Source organism: Papilio machaon, chromosome 19, assembly GCF_912999745.1.
Source record: "Papilio machaon chromosome 19, ilPapMach1.1, whole genome shotgun sequence".
NCBI classification, from domain to species: Eukaryota; Metazoa; Arthropoda; class Insecta; order Lepidoptera; family Papilionidae; genus Papilio; species Papilio machaon.
Window position 1 is genome coordinate 5,830,448 of NC_060004.1, and position 17,309 is coordinate 5,847,756.

At 33.2% G+C, this 17,309-nt stretch overlaps 1 protein-coding gene across 1 annotated transcript; it reads left to right on the forward strand.

The window, feature by feature from the left end:
- Nucleotides 1-970: 970 nt before the first annotated feature.
- LOC106709475 (steroidogenic acute regulatory protein-like) lies at nucleotides 971-15,978 on the forward strand. The gene is made up of 12 exons (XM_014501284.2): nucleotides 971-1,145; nucleotides 1,856-1,938; nucleotides 2,334-2,482; nucleotides 2,826-2,984; nucleotides 4,487-4,540; nucleotides 4,919-5,039; nucleotides 5,649-5,821; nucleotides 12,292-12,447; nucleotides 12,521-12,625; nucleotides 13,336-13,541; nucleotides 15,044-15,156; nucleotides 15,753-15,978. Exons 2-12 carry the CDS (start codon nucleotides 1,863-1,865, stop codon nucleotides 15,860-15,862), a joined length of 1,422 nt encoding a protein of 473 aa, XP_014356770.2. The 5' UTR covers nucleotides 971-1,145; nucleotides 1,856-1,862; the 3' UTR covers nucleotides 15,863-15,978.
- The last annotated feature ends 1,331 nt before the right edge of the window (nucleotides 15,979-17,309 follow it).

A 17,309-nucleotide genomic window follows, 5' to 3' on the forward strand; every position in this document is an offset into this window, starting at 1 on the left:
AACATTATATTTTAACTTGTAAAATTTTTAAGATAAGTATCTCTGTATAAGTAAGTAGATATATTTAAACCACAAAATGCATACATTTGTAATGTAAAACATAACCGCGAGTTTCCACCTTTATACTTGTACAAAAACATGTCATCCCGCATCCCGCTCATTCTTTTATTTAATCAAAACAGAAATCTTAAAATTTACTTTTGTAAAATTGTTACAGCAGTAAAAACCTTTAGAGGTCATGATGTTATGAATGTTAAAATGTGTAATAAAGTTAATATCGAACATATTTGATTGTTTTTTTTTACCACATTTATATTGCTACCACATTCCCGCTGGCAAGCCGTGCAGGCCTGGGACATATATTATTTTTTATGACTTATGGTTTATATAAAAACATTGCATTGGTAAATGGAAGATTAATAAAGATGAAGCAAACGAAGTATACAAATGGAATTAGTTGCCAGCATCAATGTACAGCTATACTGTGCTAAACTTATACAGGAAATAGGATATTGATAAAACCTTTTACGATGCTTTAACAAAGAAACCATGCTTTTTTTCATAATATACGAAATACGGTTGGATGTTTATATTATGACCTTGACATTTATTAATCGCTACTGTTATGAGAACAGTGATTGCTATTAGCCGCTATGTGTGTAAGGACCGCGCCAAATGGAAATCCGTGGTCTCTGCCTGCCCGTCTGGTTTACAGGCGTTTGTTGTTGTTGTTGCTATTAGCAGTCACCGTAACCAAGACTATAGTTTAAACATAAAGGAATTTTTCTATTGCATTTCAGCCCAGTTATTTTTAACTATTAGCTTAATTTGGCTAATAGTAAAAAAAAAATATTTTTCGATCAGATTGGAATGATTAAGAAGTATGCGAGTAACGGAACGCATAACTTTTTAGATAATTAAACGTCATTTTAAATCTATTGTCAATTTGTCAATTCTAATTCTCTTAGAAGTTATCGAGTTATTGTTCTAGTTTGATAACATAATTAAAAGTATTTGATGACATGTTGTGATTGAAGTATTAAGCACACGATGTTTAAACAATTGTTGATTTAATAACTTCACTACTTTATAAATAAGTGATTGTGATAACAGTTATGTTTTTCATTTAATAACAAATAATTAAAGTAAGTCTTTGTTTGTATCTCATTACAAATACATTTTATTACACTATAATTTGTTTTATTGAATCTAATGTGGACTTTTAATTATAACATTCGTTTATACGTTCTAGAAATCTGAATACATGTCCCAAGAGATTTATATTATTTAAAACTTATTTGATGCAAAAATATATGATTGTTAAAGAATAACCTTGTTATCACTAACTACGCGTATTTCAGTATACGTATAGTTTGCTTCAAACTTATTTTAGGTCATTTTAATTGCTTTGTTTCTGAGTTATCATAAACCATTGTACATTTATAGCCTCAACCTTTATATAATCTGAATTGGTTTTTTATTCATCATTTCGTAACAAATCAAGGCTTTCATTTTAAAATGGTTAGAGGACATTAAAATGTTTTAGTGTCTTTTTCAATCTGATAACACTCAGCTTAATTGCTCAGATAAAGCAACTTCTGTAAATAAATTGCTAATATTCACATTTATAAAACAAATTCATATAACCAAATTATAGATGAATTAATTTCAAACATTGTTCAAGGTAAAGTAATTTTTATGAAGCCATTGTTTATTTGTATACAATCATAATGAGTTAAAGATAACAGTGAACAAAGCAATAAAATTCAAAGACATTGTCTTGTACACATTTCATGATATTGTAATTTACAATACATTAGTATTTGCTATGTTATTAAGATAGAATATGTTACAGGGTCACAATGCCTGACCATCACTACAGGGAAGCGGCTGAATCTTTATTGGAAAGTGTATCAAATACACGCTATAGAACTGTTTGTAAGTATTAATTTCTTTGGTATTGTATTTATTTTATTGGTGCCAGGTGAAGACTAGTGCATGGGCAGTTTAGTCTGTCCCTGCTTCACTGAACTGGCTCCCTTTTGCTACACTATTGTACCAAGTTTATGCCTTGTGTATGCTTTTTTTTGTTCAATAAATGTTTTTTTTTCTTTTTCACTATTAGATAGACTGTAAAGAAATTTGGTAGGCTGTCCTTAAAATATCAAAAATAGCTGCTGTAAGAATCACAAAATTATTTAATTAATTTTATGAAACTTACAGCTTGTACACTTTATAACATTGTTACCAACCTGTGTCAGTCCTTTTTTGGACACAGTACAATGTATGCAAGGTTCAGGAAGTATTCTGTAACATATATTATGCATTTCCAGCACAAACGCATTCAGTGAATCTAACAACGGAGGACCTGCTTGCCGGGTACCGCCCGTATGGCAGGATGTCGTCCGTCCGAAGGTTCTTCTGTCTGTTTGTCACATTCGATCTCCTCTTCACAAGTCTCATGTGGCTGATATGTGTTATGGTAAGTTTAACACAATATATTTTAAGCTTAAACTCACCACACTTTTGTAAATTGCTTCGGAAAAACTTACCAATAGAATTCCACTTTTTTTTTTCTTTTTGACGAAACAGAGTATAATGTATATTAATACATGTGACACAGCAGGTGAACCATTATAAAGACTTCGTAAAATTGCATGCTGAGAGAATTCATTCAATATGCAATTTTGCCCCTAACATATCTGCAATTTCTCTTATATTGTGGATATCCATAGTAGTCAATGATCATCTTGGTGTTACCGCATCTCATTTGCCATCTTATGTTATAAAAAAAGTGACATAAAATTTTTGTTCTTTGTTTCCAGATGAAAGGCGAGTCGCTAGTGTTGATATTCAACAGAGAGATAGTACAATACAGTATAAAGACATCTCTATTTGATGTAGTCCTGGTAGCTATACTAAGGTTTCTGGTGCTTATCCTGTTTTATGCAGCCTTGTATATTAATAATTGGAGTGTTATTGCTGTAAGTATACCCTTTCACCATCATCCTCATCATCAGACTTTATCAATCTACTGCTTCACACCATCTTTACTATTGCATCAATATTTTGTGCTCGTGGTAGTCTACCCACAGATCTCTTTCTTTCCTAGAGCCGTCATCCTGTCACCTCCATAGTCAACATTGCTGCTAACAACGAAATATTTAAATTTTTGTTTTGGATATAGCCAAAAATATATATTTTTTTTTGTTTATTCTTTTGTGAAAATATTTTTTTTTACATACTAGCTGTCTAGCTAAGGAAAACTTTATTAGTAGTCTATGTGTTCTTCCAGACTATGCTCTATCTGTGCCAAATTTCATCAAGATCTGTTGAGCAGTCCCAATTGATACCTTTAAACAAACATTCATCCATACATACATCAAAACATTCGCATTTATAATATTAGTAAGAAGTAAAATAAACTAGATGTTATATATTTTTATTTTGTATATGCAATATGTGATTTAATTGGTATATTTTATCAGAGTGAATAATGTTTGTACAACTGCGATGTTTTATTATTTAAAGTAAACATATGATTCATTTTAATATTGCTTTGAGTGATCTATATTTAAACTGTGTCAACTTTATATAAAACAGTAGCAGTTGCCTGCGACTTTACAGCGCAGAATTAAAAAAAAATTAACTGCCGCCCGCGACTACGTCCGTGCGGAATAAAAAAAAGTAATAAGTAGCCTATGAGTTCTTCCAGACTATGTTCTACATCTGTGACAAATTTCATCAAGATCCATTCAGCCGTTTTGGAGATACCTTCAAACATCTATCCATCCATCCAGCCTATAATATGCAGCAATTATCTTATATATAAAATTCTCGTGTCACAGTTTTCGTCACCGTACTCCTCCGAAACGGCTTGACCGATTCTCATGAAATTTTGTGAGCATATTCAGTAGGTTTAAGAATCGGCCAACATCTATTTTTCATACCCCTATTAAGTTTTTTTTTAACTGCGCGCGGACGGAGTCGCGGGCGACAACTAGTAAGCCTATAATATGCCATGCAATAGCTACCTTCCATTTAAAGTATTGTTGAAATTGGTCCAGCCGTTCTACATATTACCCGGAACAAATACAGATGGACAAAAATATAATTGCTTTTTCGTTATCAGGAACGGAAATACATCACGTGTACGAAATATGTTTTTTTTTTCGATATAAACATTCCAATTTCATTTAAATCTTACTTACTTACTAATATTATAAATGCGAATGTTTAGATGGATGGATGTTTATTTGAAGGTATCTCCGGAACGGGTCATCAGATCTTGATGAAATTTGACACATATGTACAACATAGTTTAGAAGAACACATAGGCTACTTATTAAGTTTTTTTTTTAATTCCGCCCGGACGGAGTCGCGGTCGACAGCTAGTGTAGATTAGATGTAGGAAAAATATTTTTTAACATTACATCTTTTATTTTTTACATGTAAATATTTTCTTGAAATGTTGATTTTGTTTCAGCTGTCGACTGGTGGGACTTGTGCTTTTTTAATAGCCAAAGTGTTTGTTTTTGATGTAAGTATGAGGTAAATAACTCACATTTTGAATTTAATTATATATTTAAGCTATGTACTAATAAAAAACATAATTTTTACTTTTTAAGAGCTTTTTAAGCTATCCATTTAATAGAGATCAGTGTCTCTATTAAATGGATAGCTGCTTGGAAATGAAAGCTATTGCTTCGTTTAGATTCAAACGCGCCTGTTGATGTTACTGGCACTTGATTCTATCTCTGTTATTAGTTTTAATCCTCATCACCGCAACCAAATGCGACTGTCAACGCAAAATGGCGGAAATCAAATCGGCACAAAATAACACTGCTTATAGCCCGTCCATTTAACTACCCATAGACATCCACAATATGATTTTTTGATAGTCTTAATATATTTACAGTGGCCAAATGCCTCTCAGCCGGTGTACCAAGTGTTCCTGATCCTGACTTCATTCACGCTGGCTTGGGGCGAGGCCTGGTTCTTAGACTTTAGGGTACTGCCTCTAGAAATGGGAGCCAGTAGTGAGTGCTACTTTAGTTTTTTTTTGTTACAAAATAATTTTTAAAAATTCACTTTAAAAAGATGGCGGAGTATATTTATACAGTTGATATGTAGTCGCCATGCCTTTACTGATCGAATAGACTTGCGTCGGCGACTCAACCTACGTGATACTGCGATGCAAGTATACAATACTAGCTTTTTCCCGCGACTCCGTCCGCGCGGAATAAAAAAAAAATAGAAAACGGGGTAAAAATTATCCTATGTCCGTTTCCTGGTTCTAAGCTACCTGCCCACCAATTTTCAGTCAAATCGATAAAGCCGGTCTTGAGTTATAAATAGTGTAACTAACACGACTTTCTTTTATATATATAGATATATATATATATATATATATATATATATATATATATATATATATATATATATAAGATAGCAACTTAGTCCGTGCGGAATTAAAAAGTGTAATAACATTTATAGCTTGTGTCAGCCGGAGATAGTGTAGCTTCCCAATAATAAAAGATATTTTTATATGGGTACAGTAGATTTTAGCCTAGTCAATACAAACAAACAAACAAATTTTGTCTATTTATAATATTAGTTGTGTACGAAGAGCCTTACTCATTTCTTAGGTCACCGGCCGACAGTATCAGAGCGGACTCCATTGTTGCAGCCGGTGAGACCTGCAGTGCCTCACTCCACGTATGGAGAGTCAACTGTGAACTGGTTCTCACCAGTCGAGACTCCTGAAGCAAGTCCTAGACCTAGACTGCCTGGAGAGCAAGTTATATTGACACAGGAGTTGGTAAGTGAATAACAAAGTGATCTAGTATTGACATATAGGTAATTCACGCGGTAATCTTACTAATATTATAAATGCTAATGTTTGGATGGATGGATGGATTGATGTTTGAAGGTATCTCTAGAACGGCTCAATGGATTTTGATGAAATTTGACATAGATGTAGATCATAGTCTGTAAGAACACATAGGCTATTTATTATGTTTTATTTTAATTCTGCGCGAACGGAGTCGCGGGCGACAGCTAGTTAGAAATAAATTTAATAAGTAGCCTATGTGTTCTTCCAGACTATGATCTACATCTATGCCAAATTTCATCAAGATCCATTGAGTCGTTCTGGAGATATCTTCAAACAAACATCCATCCATCTAAACGGTCGCATTTATAATATTAGTAAGTTAAATAATATTGTTGATCGAAGCATGTGATCGACATCTTGTGTGAAACCTTTAACCTATAGTACTGTCTACCCCATTTAGGAATCGATTAATTATTTAACATATCCTTAGTGTTGATTTTTCTTATTAAATGTACACTAAATAACATTTTTAATGGATAATAAAATACTGTTACATTGTAACTTGCGGAACAAAGATTTGAAACAAAAGCTACACCAGATCTATTTACGAATATTAATCTGTTTTTTTTTTCTACAAAATCACATAATATTAGCATATTTTATACATTTGTATTTCTTATCTATACATTTATCTTGTAATTACAAGATTAAAAGTAGTTTATCACATAAAGTGATATAATGTTGTACATTATTTTACTAATCCTACTTAATTTTTAAAGATTTACATATTATTTCTGTCGTAATTTTTTTCCGTATTACTTAATAATTGTCTAACAAGACTACCATATACAAGAATCTCCTTCCCTTTTATGCTCTTTGAAAGAATAATCATGTTTCGGTAGTCGAAACCCATAGTAATCAGTAGAGTATTATGTTCTGGTTTTGATGAAAGGCTTATGGAAGACAGATTATTGACGATAATCCTAATTATGAGGCCTAATTTTAGTCTTCTTTCCCTTCCCATCCTTTTCTTATTAGGATAGGATGGGAAGGGGAAGTGGATTTGGCACATGAGGGAGACACATAGGAAGGAGAAATATCCTCTTTCTGTGCGTCTTCTCCGTTGATTAAAGGTAGGCAACGCATCTGCATTTGCGGATGTCTATGGGCAACGGTCGCCTCGCTATTGTGAATAAGCACAACCTGATAGGCTTTGAGTCATGTTGTATTTATATTTCTACAAGGTACATTGGTAAATACAAATGAGGTCTATATCACCCAATTGATTTGAGATCATGTGTATATCGAGGTCAATTGGCTAACAATCAGCTTCAATCAGCTATACCGCACGTGGATAAGCCATTAATGTAAAGCCAATGTCGGCTCCTTTAAGAATGAATTAACGCAGATCAAGTTCATATTAATCTTTCTAATAATATAAATGCGAATGTTTGGATGGATGGATATTTGAAGGTATTTTTAGATCCGCTGCATGGATATCGCTGCAGTTTGGCATGGATGTAGAACATAGTCTGGAAGAATGTATAGGGTACTAGTTAGGTATTTAGAAAGAGTGTAAATTTGAGAAAATTACTTTAAATATCTTACATTAAATTAAACATTAAACAATAATTACTAACTCTGAGTTGTAACTTCAGACATAATTTTTTTTTTATAAAACCAGTGGGCCAACGACCTATCGATAGTAGATTTTTCTCTTTGTATAATACGTATAGTTTTAGATTCAATCAGTTGATTTTTTGTTTGTCCATTTACTGTGGAAATACATTAAGCAGTAATACATTAATAGAGCGTTTCTGAGACCAAAAAATTCGTTTAAATTATAATGACAGAAATGACGATATATTTTATACAGAGATTTTGGTCTCAAAAACCAACGGTAAGTCGTTTATCCACAATTTTGTCCTTGGTTATTTCATACAGTTTTTATTCAGTTATTAGCCTTTTGAATACTGTTTAATTGTGCGTGAACTATTACCAAAAACATTAATGTTTAAACTTCCCTAAACTAAACAATCTTACTAATGTTATAAACTAGTTGTCGCCCGAGAGTTCGTCCACGCGGAATTAAAAAAAGTAGTAATATAGTTAGTAAGTATGTGTTCTTCCAGACGATGATCTACATTCTACATCTATGCCAAATTTCATCTAGATCTGTTAAACCCTTTCGGATACCTTCAAACAAACATCCATCCATTCAAACATTCGCATTTATAATATTAGTAAGATAGTAAAATGTGAATGTTTAGATGATTGGATGGATGTTTGTTAGAAGGTAGCTCCGAAATGGTTCAACGGATCTTGATGAAAAAAGACAGATACAGAGCATAGTATGGAAAAATACATAGGCTATTTATTACGTTTTTTTATACCGCGCAGACGGAGTCACAGGTTACCGCTTGTCGTAATATAAACCATTGGTATGTTTAAGCGTTTCGTTGAATATCGGAGGTGTCATTTATATGAAGAATTTAACACCACAATATAGTGCATCAAACTTATCTGGCCCGGTAATTGCGGCGCTGTTAGTTCTGTCAGAAAATATGTAAAACCTACTTATGGATAGACAATCTCACAATCTTGTGGGTGAGGTATCGGAATTTCGTTTCACTTATAACCACCGGGTCAGATACATCTTGTCAGACTATATTAAATTAAATGTCACTAAACTATCACCTTGTGTTGGATATCACCTGACGTCTATTAATGAAGGTTAAAATAATAAGATGGTATTAAAATAAAACCTTTTAATATATGTCATACTCATTACAAATATAAAGGTATTATATCTCATTAAAACTAAATGAGATTAAAAACCTCCTGTATATCTATACACTTTAAGAACATACTGTTTGTCTGACATTTTTTTTTTCAATGTTTTAAAATACATACTATAATAGAAGAATTAACGAATTGGAACACAAAGTATTATGAATTTAAACTTGGATATCTACTATCGGAACGCTATCATCATGACATTTCGCCATCTCTTTCACTCTCTTCGAAAAAAAATAAAGATAATAGAGTAGAAATGGGAATTGAGGTAAAATAAAGAACGAATCTAATCCAAGCAAATATTTCCTTAGACCTTTCGTACACAAGGCAATGTAAATCGTCCATACTAATATATGGTTGGGCCATGAAAATTGCAATTTTACGCTCCGTACACACAACGTTGAATCGTCGATGCATATCGTCTATTCAGTATTGTACACAATTACATATCAATTGTACAGATTTGCTCCGCCATTTTAATTATTGCAGCGATTTTTCTCAAGACGATCTTGACTATAAGCGACTAAAATCGCCAGTATTCGAAGAGCTAAGTACCTTTTGTACGTAAGGCCTAAGTGTCATTTTTCTTGCATGATATTCTAGCAGTAAATGTGTGGAGGCACAGCTTGTATACACCAGATGGCATTGCAATGAGATATTAATATTACTTGAAGAATTACTAACTTAATGAAGCCTTCAACGCCCCCGTAATACCTGCACGTGTTTCTTAACCGTCAGTTTCCATTGCAACTGTGCAATAACATATATTTGTTTTTTAAACAGTATAAGAGGTGTGAATAAACAAGTTTACGGTAATAAAAACTTACGTTAAACTTTGCAACCCTTTCTTTAACTAATTTCTATTATCTTTGTTACGTGATAGTTATTTTAGCTGCTACTTTTTCTACATCCCATAAATGAAACTAAAAAAGGTATATCTATCCAATATAGGAAATTTGTATACTCTATATAACTATGAGTTATTATATTTTATATTGTATGGCTATATATATTCTTATATATTCTTTGGCTTAATCGTGCAATTTTGCATCTTTAAAAGTTGCAATAACAAAAGGTAAAAAAGACTGCGCATATATCTTCTCCAACTGCTTTAAACTTCTGCGGTCTTCTTCCGTCTTCAGATCTCTCTTACTCGTGTAACTATTTTAGAAAAAAGACTCGAATGAATCACGTGTATTGTAAGATAGCTAAACTCATATCACGTTTTCATTATTTTATAAGGATATAGATAATGCGTTTATTAAGATAAAATGTTGTCAATTTATTAATATTATAAATGCGAATGTTTAGATGGATGGATGTTAGTTTGAAGGTATCTCCAAAACGGCTCAACGGATCTTGAAGAAATTTGGCATAGATGTAGAACATAGTCTGGAAGAACACATAGGCTAATTAATACTTTTTTTTTTTCATTCTGCGGAAACGGAGTCGCGGGCAACAGCTAGTCATTAATAAACGGATTTTTACATAGATTATCAGTGCCTAATTTTTGCTGCAATTTAATGTAGATTTATAAAAATTGTACAGTCGTGAATAAAAGCACATGTAACATAAATTACGCATGGAAAATGTGGAGTTAATTCATTTTAAATCTATTAAAAAGTAAGCTCACATGTTTTTAATCTTACGGCATAATCTTTTTGACCTTTGTCCTTGGTATAAATACTTTTTTAATTAAAAAATTGTTTGAAGCAACAAATAAGCCATTAGGCCGTCCCTCAAATATTGTAAAGATCTTATCTTAATTACTAACCAGCATTAACTTAATGCACTTAAAAAATAAATACTAACTATGTTTACGACTGTACACAGTACTAACAAGATTATTATCTGTCTGTCTGTTTCATAATTGGCCAAGTCGAAATATTAGATTGAAGACAAAGACTGCCAGTAGCGCTCTACTGTTCATAACGAACAGACATATGTGTTTAGACTAAACAAATATTAATATTATTTAAAATTTTCGTAGTTTTTTTTTGTAAAAGTGTAACTCATTTGTTAATTAAAAATAAATAAAATATTAAACAATGGAGCGAGTATTAAAAGAAAAAGCGAACAAGATAACGGAAGAAGAATTCAAAAAGAATTTAAGTGAGTTAGAGAATGTTGAAACTCAAGAGGAGATGGAGAAGAAGTTGGATAATTTGATGAAAGGCGGTTTCTTTTTAACCAATTGGATGAAGAGTTTATTTAACAAAAGTAGTAATGAAGAATTTAAAGCAGTTTGGTTATCCGTAAGTTTAGTACTCGTATTGTACGTCTCAGGTTTTATTCCGTGCGAAAATGACTCATCATGAAATCTTGTTATAAACGAGAAGACGATGCCTAAGTAGTTTTTTTATAGATATGTAAATCACCAAAGTTTGTGTCAAAAGCGATAAAAAATGCTAATGTCTCACAAAAATAATACACATAGCTTTTTATAATGTTACTAGCTGGCGCGCAGTTAAAAAAAAAAAAATGAAAAATAGATGTTGGCCGATTCTCAGACCTACTGAATATGCTCACAAAATTTCATGAGAATCGGTCAAGCCGTTTCGGAGGAGTACGGGAAGGAATAGTGACACGAGAATTTTATATATTAGATTTACGTATCTGTTCTTTGTGTTAAGAATCGTTGCTAAGTAATAGAATTAGAGATACTAGGGAAAAAAGAAACCAACCAGTTCCACGGGGCCGTAGTTTTTTGGGATATAAGCTATACCTACGTTATTCCAAACCGTATATCTGTACAAAATTTCATCGAGATCCGTTCATTCGTTCTTGAGCTGCGTGGTTACACAACATTCAAACTTTCGTATTTAAATTATTATTAAGATTAATGTGAAATGAAACAAACATTATTACACTAACTAAATACATTGTTCACGATATGATAATAAAATAAACAATAAAATAAAGCGTATGTGTCACAAAGTCTATTTGAATATTATAAATGCTAATGTTTGGATGGATGGATGTTTGTTACTAGGTATCTCCAGAACGGCTGCATGAATTTAGCTGAAATTTGACATGGATATTAAATATAATCTGGAAGAAGACATAGGGTCCTAATTAAGTTTTTTTTTTTAATTCCGCTCAGATAGTTGTCTGTATAAAACATATCACAGCATTACGTATCGTGCCACTATCGTTTATTGCACGCGAACATATCCTACTGATAAATGCAATGATTTTGTACGAACAAGACAATAAAAGCAAAATTAAATGTTTATATTCTAACGATTCTTTACTCGTATTTAATTTAGAAATAAATTATTACTATAATTATTTGTAACAGCCTAAATATTTTATATAAAATTGTTACTTTTTTTTAAATTAAATAAGAAGAAAAACAAAGATTTTGTATAGTTTCAACAGTGGAGACACACGGTTAGAGGAAAAAACAAGATGAAAAGGAAATCGCACTAGACTTATTATGGCTTTGGTCTTTTTTCTTCCTCTATGGAACGGATATCCATGATGCACATAGATGTATCGCCACCAGCTCGCTATACGTCCATACTGAGGGGCTCGGAGGCTACCCTAAGTTAGCGGTGACTAGGCCATAGTCAATCACGCTGGTCCAGGGCAGGTTGGTGGAAGATTGGGTCATAGATGTACATCGCTTTAATAAAAAATTATCTCTCTGTAAACAGATAGACGAATATAAACAGCAAGCAGAGGAAAGCCTACAAACATCATGGCGCATCCTCAACCTGCCGACATGGCGGTTGGAGAAGCGAGGTTCGCACCGCGGCGACGTGGTTGAGTCAGTCAATGTAGACCAGCTTGGCAAAGTCTACAGGTTCACCGTAAGTTGGACTAGTAAACAAAGAAATGTCAAAATCTATATATGACCGCCATTACGATATTCCACCTTTTCAGGGTGTAGTGGATTGTCCGGCAAAGTTCCTGTATGAGGAATTCAAAAACAATATGGCCAAGTTACCGGAATGGAACCCTACTATATTAAAGACTGAATTTATTAAGGTAAGATTTACGTATCATTTAGATATAAATAAAGTTCGCTAATCAAGACTTTAATATCTTTATCATTTTGACGCTCGCGCCTGTGTTAGCTAAGTATGGAAAAAGACATTTTTATTGACTCCATTTTCCATTTCTATTGACCACGGCTCTCATACAAATAGCAATTACGAGTAGCTAGTCGCTTGGTGGAAAAATAGTCTAACAGTGTCCCTCCTTCCCTTTACGAATAACTAGACTTATTTGTATTATAGAGTTATTCATCACATACACTGCACCTGGCTTATTGACCTTTAGTCAAATCATCCGTCACTTTTGATATGAACTCATTGTGCTATAAATGCATTATCTAAGATGGATAACCTATTAACTAATACTAGTTATATACAGTTCCTTGTATAACTGCTTATTGAATATTGCACCAAATTGTAATTTGCATTTGTAAACGTTGGCTTCCACTGTGAATTATTTATGCAAAAACATATTATGGGTTTTTCAGAGAATATTAGACAGATGACTTTTTCTACGAGTCATTTGGAATTTAATTTAACTAGTGTTAGCCAAATGTTAGGAATCTCATTTATCAAAAAAAATAAAACAAGTTGGCGGCTCGAAATAACACACCAATCGCTGTACAGATCACATTTATAAGTGCAGTAGATAACCTCGATAACCAACTAATGTTGACCTCTCTGTGTACCTGAATCTATCAGGAGATAGGTCCAGGCGTGGACCTATCATATCAGGTGACAGCGGGTGGTGGCCGCGGCATCATCGCGCCGCGGGACTTTGTCATCCTGCGGCGCACCGCGGCGTTGTCGCGGGATGGCCGCGTCACCGACACGGAGCCCTACTGCTACATGACCAGTGGGATCAGTGTACAGGTGCCCGGATATCCACCTCAGAAGGATATGGTCAGGTAAATGTCATATAATTTATTTCAAACTAGCTTTTACCCGCGACTCCGTCCGCGCGGAATAAAAAATAGAAAACGGGGTAAAAATGATCCTATGTCCGTTTCCTGGTTCTAAGCTACAAGCCCACCAATTTTCAGTCAAACCGATTCAGCCGTTCTTGAGTTATAAATAGTGTAACTAACACGACTTTCTTTTATATATATAATAAGATAACACTTTACCTGTTCTGTATTAGTGCGTTGTGACGTCATTTCTCAAAATGAAAAAATGTTTTGAATCTCAAAGTTTAAAAAAAAGTTAAGCAAATACTTTTTTAAATCTTACCATAATGTTATAAATGCAAAAGTTTAGATGGATGGATGTTGAAAGGTATCTCCAGAAAGGCTCAACGGATCTTGCTGAAATTTGGCACAGATATAGAACATAATCTGATAGAACACATAGGCTACTTGTTAAGTATTTTAATTCCGCGCGGACGAAGTCGCGGGCGACAGCTAGTATGCAAATATTTGTTAAAATCTATATTTTAGTAGCGATTTTTAATCGTTCACGTATTAATATAGGTTTTAACTTGTTATATCTGTCTATTATGTTTCTTTATACAATGGAAGTTAAGGATTTTATTATCTTTTATTTTAATCCGTTGTTAAGGTCAAGATATAGATATATTTGAATATAGATATGTTTATTATCGTACAAACATAAGGTAATTTGTGATATATTATCAATTGCATTGTTGCCGAGTTTTAAAACTGCACAGATTTTTATCGGTTACACACAAGTCATATTTTTATTAGAATACGAAGAATGTATTTTTTTTATAAACTTACTAGATGTCATCCGCAACTCCGTCTGTGCGGAATTAAAAACTTAATAAGGAGCCTATGTGTTCTTTCAGACTATGTTCTATAGCTATACCAAATTTCATTGAGATCCATTCAGCCGTTTTGAAGATACTTTGTAACATACATCCATCTAAACATTCGCATCTTCTATATATATAAAAGAAAGTCGTGTTAGTTACACTATTTATAACTCAAGAACGGCTGAATCGATTTGACTGAAAATTGGTGGGCAGGTAGCTTAGAACCAGGAAACGGACATAGGATAATTTTTACCCCGTTTTCTATTTTTTATTCCGCGCGGACGGAGTCGCGGGTAAAAGCTAGTTTATAATATAAGTAAGATATATAACTTTATAAGTAGCTTAGGTGTTCTTCCAGATTATGTTTTACATATATACCAAATTACAACGAGTTTCCTTTACGTATTCCAGAGATACGTAATAACAAACAATCATCCATACATCTAAATTCTAGCATTTTTTATATTTAAATTTAAAAAAATCATCAAGAATCAATACAATATTTTTTAAGGGTTACTTTTAATAAGATTTTTTATTTTGATTTTCGATAAAAGACCTTTTGTACCTAAATATAAGGCCATTTTCATGTTTCTAAGAAATATGCAACATGAGGTTATCTAGATTATTTAACTATTGCAGGGGACATAATAAAGTTGGGAGTTGGGTGATGAAGCCCAAATCAACACAGACTCCTGGTGGGAAGATTGAAGAATGTACTATATTCCATTGGCTGATGTGCTGTGATCTTAAAGGTAAGAGAATCAATCTCTTCTCTCAAAGTTCCAAAAAAAAGTCCTCTATTCCTCCCAAGTAGGGTTGGTGACAGACAGACGGCCGGCTGTAAAAACATAAGCTAAAACTTTAAGGTTTATAAAACCTTATGTACCGATCTCACATGAATGGGAAAAGAGCTCGGAGATGATTTTTTTCAAAATTTGAATTTCTGACTTACGATAGTTTACGTAGGAGCCATCTTAATATATATAAATCTCGTGTCACAATGTTTGTCCTCAATGGACTCCTAAACCACTTAACCGATTATAATAAAATTCGCACACCATGTGCAGTTCGATCCAACTTGAGAGATAGGATAGTTTAAATCTCAAATTATAGTCGCAATTTTAATTTATTGCTAATTATTTGTCAGTTATTATTTGACAGTCACAATTATCTGTTAACTCCAAATGATTCTAACAGATGTCGATACCTTTCGACTGGGTTGAGTAAGTAATCAATAGATGGCGCTGCTATGGTAAATCTACGAACGTGTCATATAAGCTTATTAACTGCGCGCGGACGGAGTCGCGGGAGACAGCTAGTAGATTTATAATTTAATATAATTTTCCAGGTAAAATTCCCCAGTTCGTCCTGGACGCGGCATTCGCTACAGTCATGTTGGATTACATAGTTCACGTGCGGAAGTTCGCTGCTGAATCTAAAGCTAAGGGTCTCTTTTAACTAACTTCAGGTAGCTGAATAATATGGTGCTTTATAGCTGTTAGCTAGTTCAAAACCCCGCGTATAATAAGTGAAAGATAACATAAAGGTGAATATACACTAGTGCAGTGTTTCCCAAAGTGGGCGATAATACCCCCTTGGGGGCGTTTGAAACTTAGGAGGGGGCGATAAGGGGCCCAAAAAATGGCTTTGAAATTAATTAAAGTAATGAAATTGTGGTTTTCAAGTTTTAGGGCTAAAATTAGGGGGCTCTGAAATATAATTGATTTTCAAAGGGTGAAAGAAAATAAGTTTGACAATCACTGCTCTAGTCTATACACACCTTAACAGTGGATTTCCACTGCTGTGACTCATTGCTATCCTTTTTTTTTTTCTCTTTGATGGAATAGAGACAACAATATGTAATATAATAGTACAAATTTGATTGCAGTGGAAAACTTATAAATATATTATAAATGCGTTGATTTAATTGGTCATATTTAATGCACAAAAAAAAAATTAAAATATTGGTTTTTAAAAATATGTACTACGATAAAACGAATTCAGTCAATGGATAAGCGAGATTCAAAAGGATCGCATTATTTTTATCACTTTATCCGAATTTCTAGCTTATGGAGGTTGTCCGTTAAGACAGAATGAAAGAAAGAAAAAATATTTATTGCCACTCAAAAAATACAATCAAAAAAGAAAAAAACACACACATACAAGGCACAAAGTGTGACAAAAGGGAGCCAGCTCAGCGAAGCAGGGACAGACTAAACTGCCCCTGCACTGGATTTTACCTGGCACCTTTATAAAAAATAATATCTATATATATAAAAGAAAGTCGTGTTAGTTACACTATTTATAACTCAAGAACGGCTGAATCGATTTGACTGAAAATTGGTGGGCAGGTAGCTTAGAACTAGGAGACGGACATAGGAACTTTTTTATCTTGTGTGCATATTTAATTCCGCGCGGACGAAGTCGCTGGTAAAAGCTAGTTAATAATAAAAAATGACTCTCGCTTATAAAAGTTTCTCGCTTATCCAGGTTTGATTTTAATACGATTGGGTTTAATTTAAATAAAGCAAAAACTATAATCGCTTTAATATACAAATTGGAATTATATAATATCAAATTTAAAAACATGTAATATTTTTATATGTGGCATTAAAAAAGATGTTGACAGTTAAAATGGCGCGAAATATTTTTTTGAAACATTGACACGAATTCAAAAATGACATTGATCTGATGTTAAAGTACGTATTACTAATTCAATGCCATGACACATGCATTTTAGAACTCCTAGATACTAGACCACACAAGTTAATATTAAGTCTGCTAGATTATCCTATATGACCCATAGTGGGGGAGGGGAAGCGGGGATTTTTGGATTTACTGCGTGGCAGTTGAACTTAAGGGGGGATCCTTGCACCAAATATAAGGTTAAGAGCAGCCGATCAAC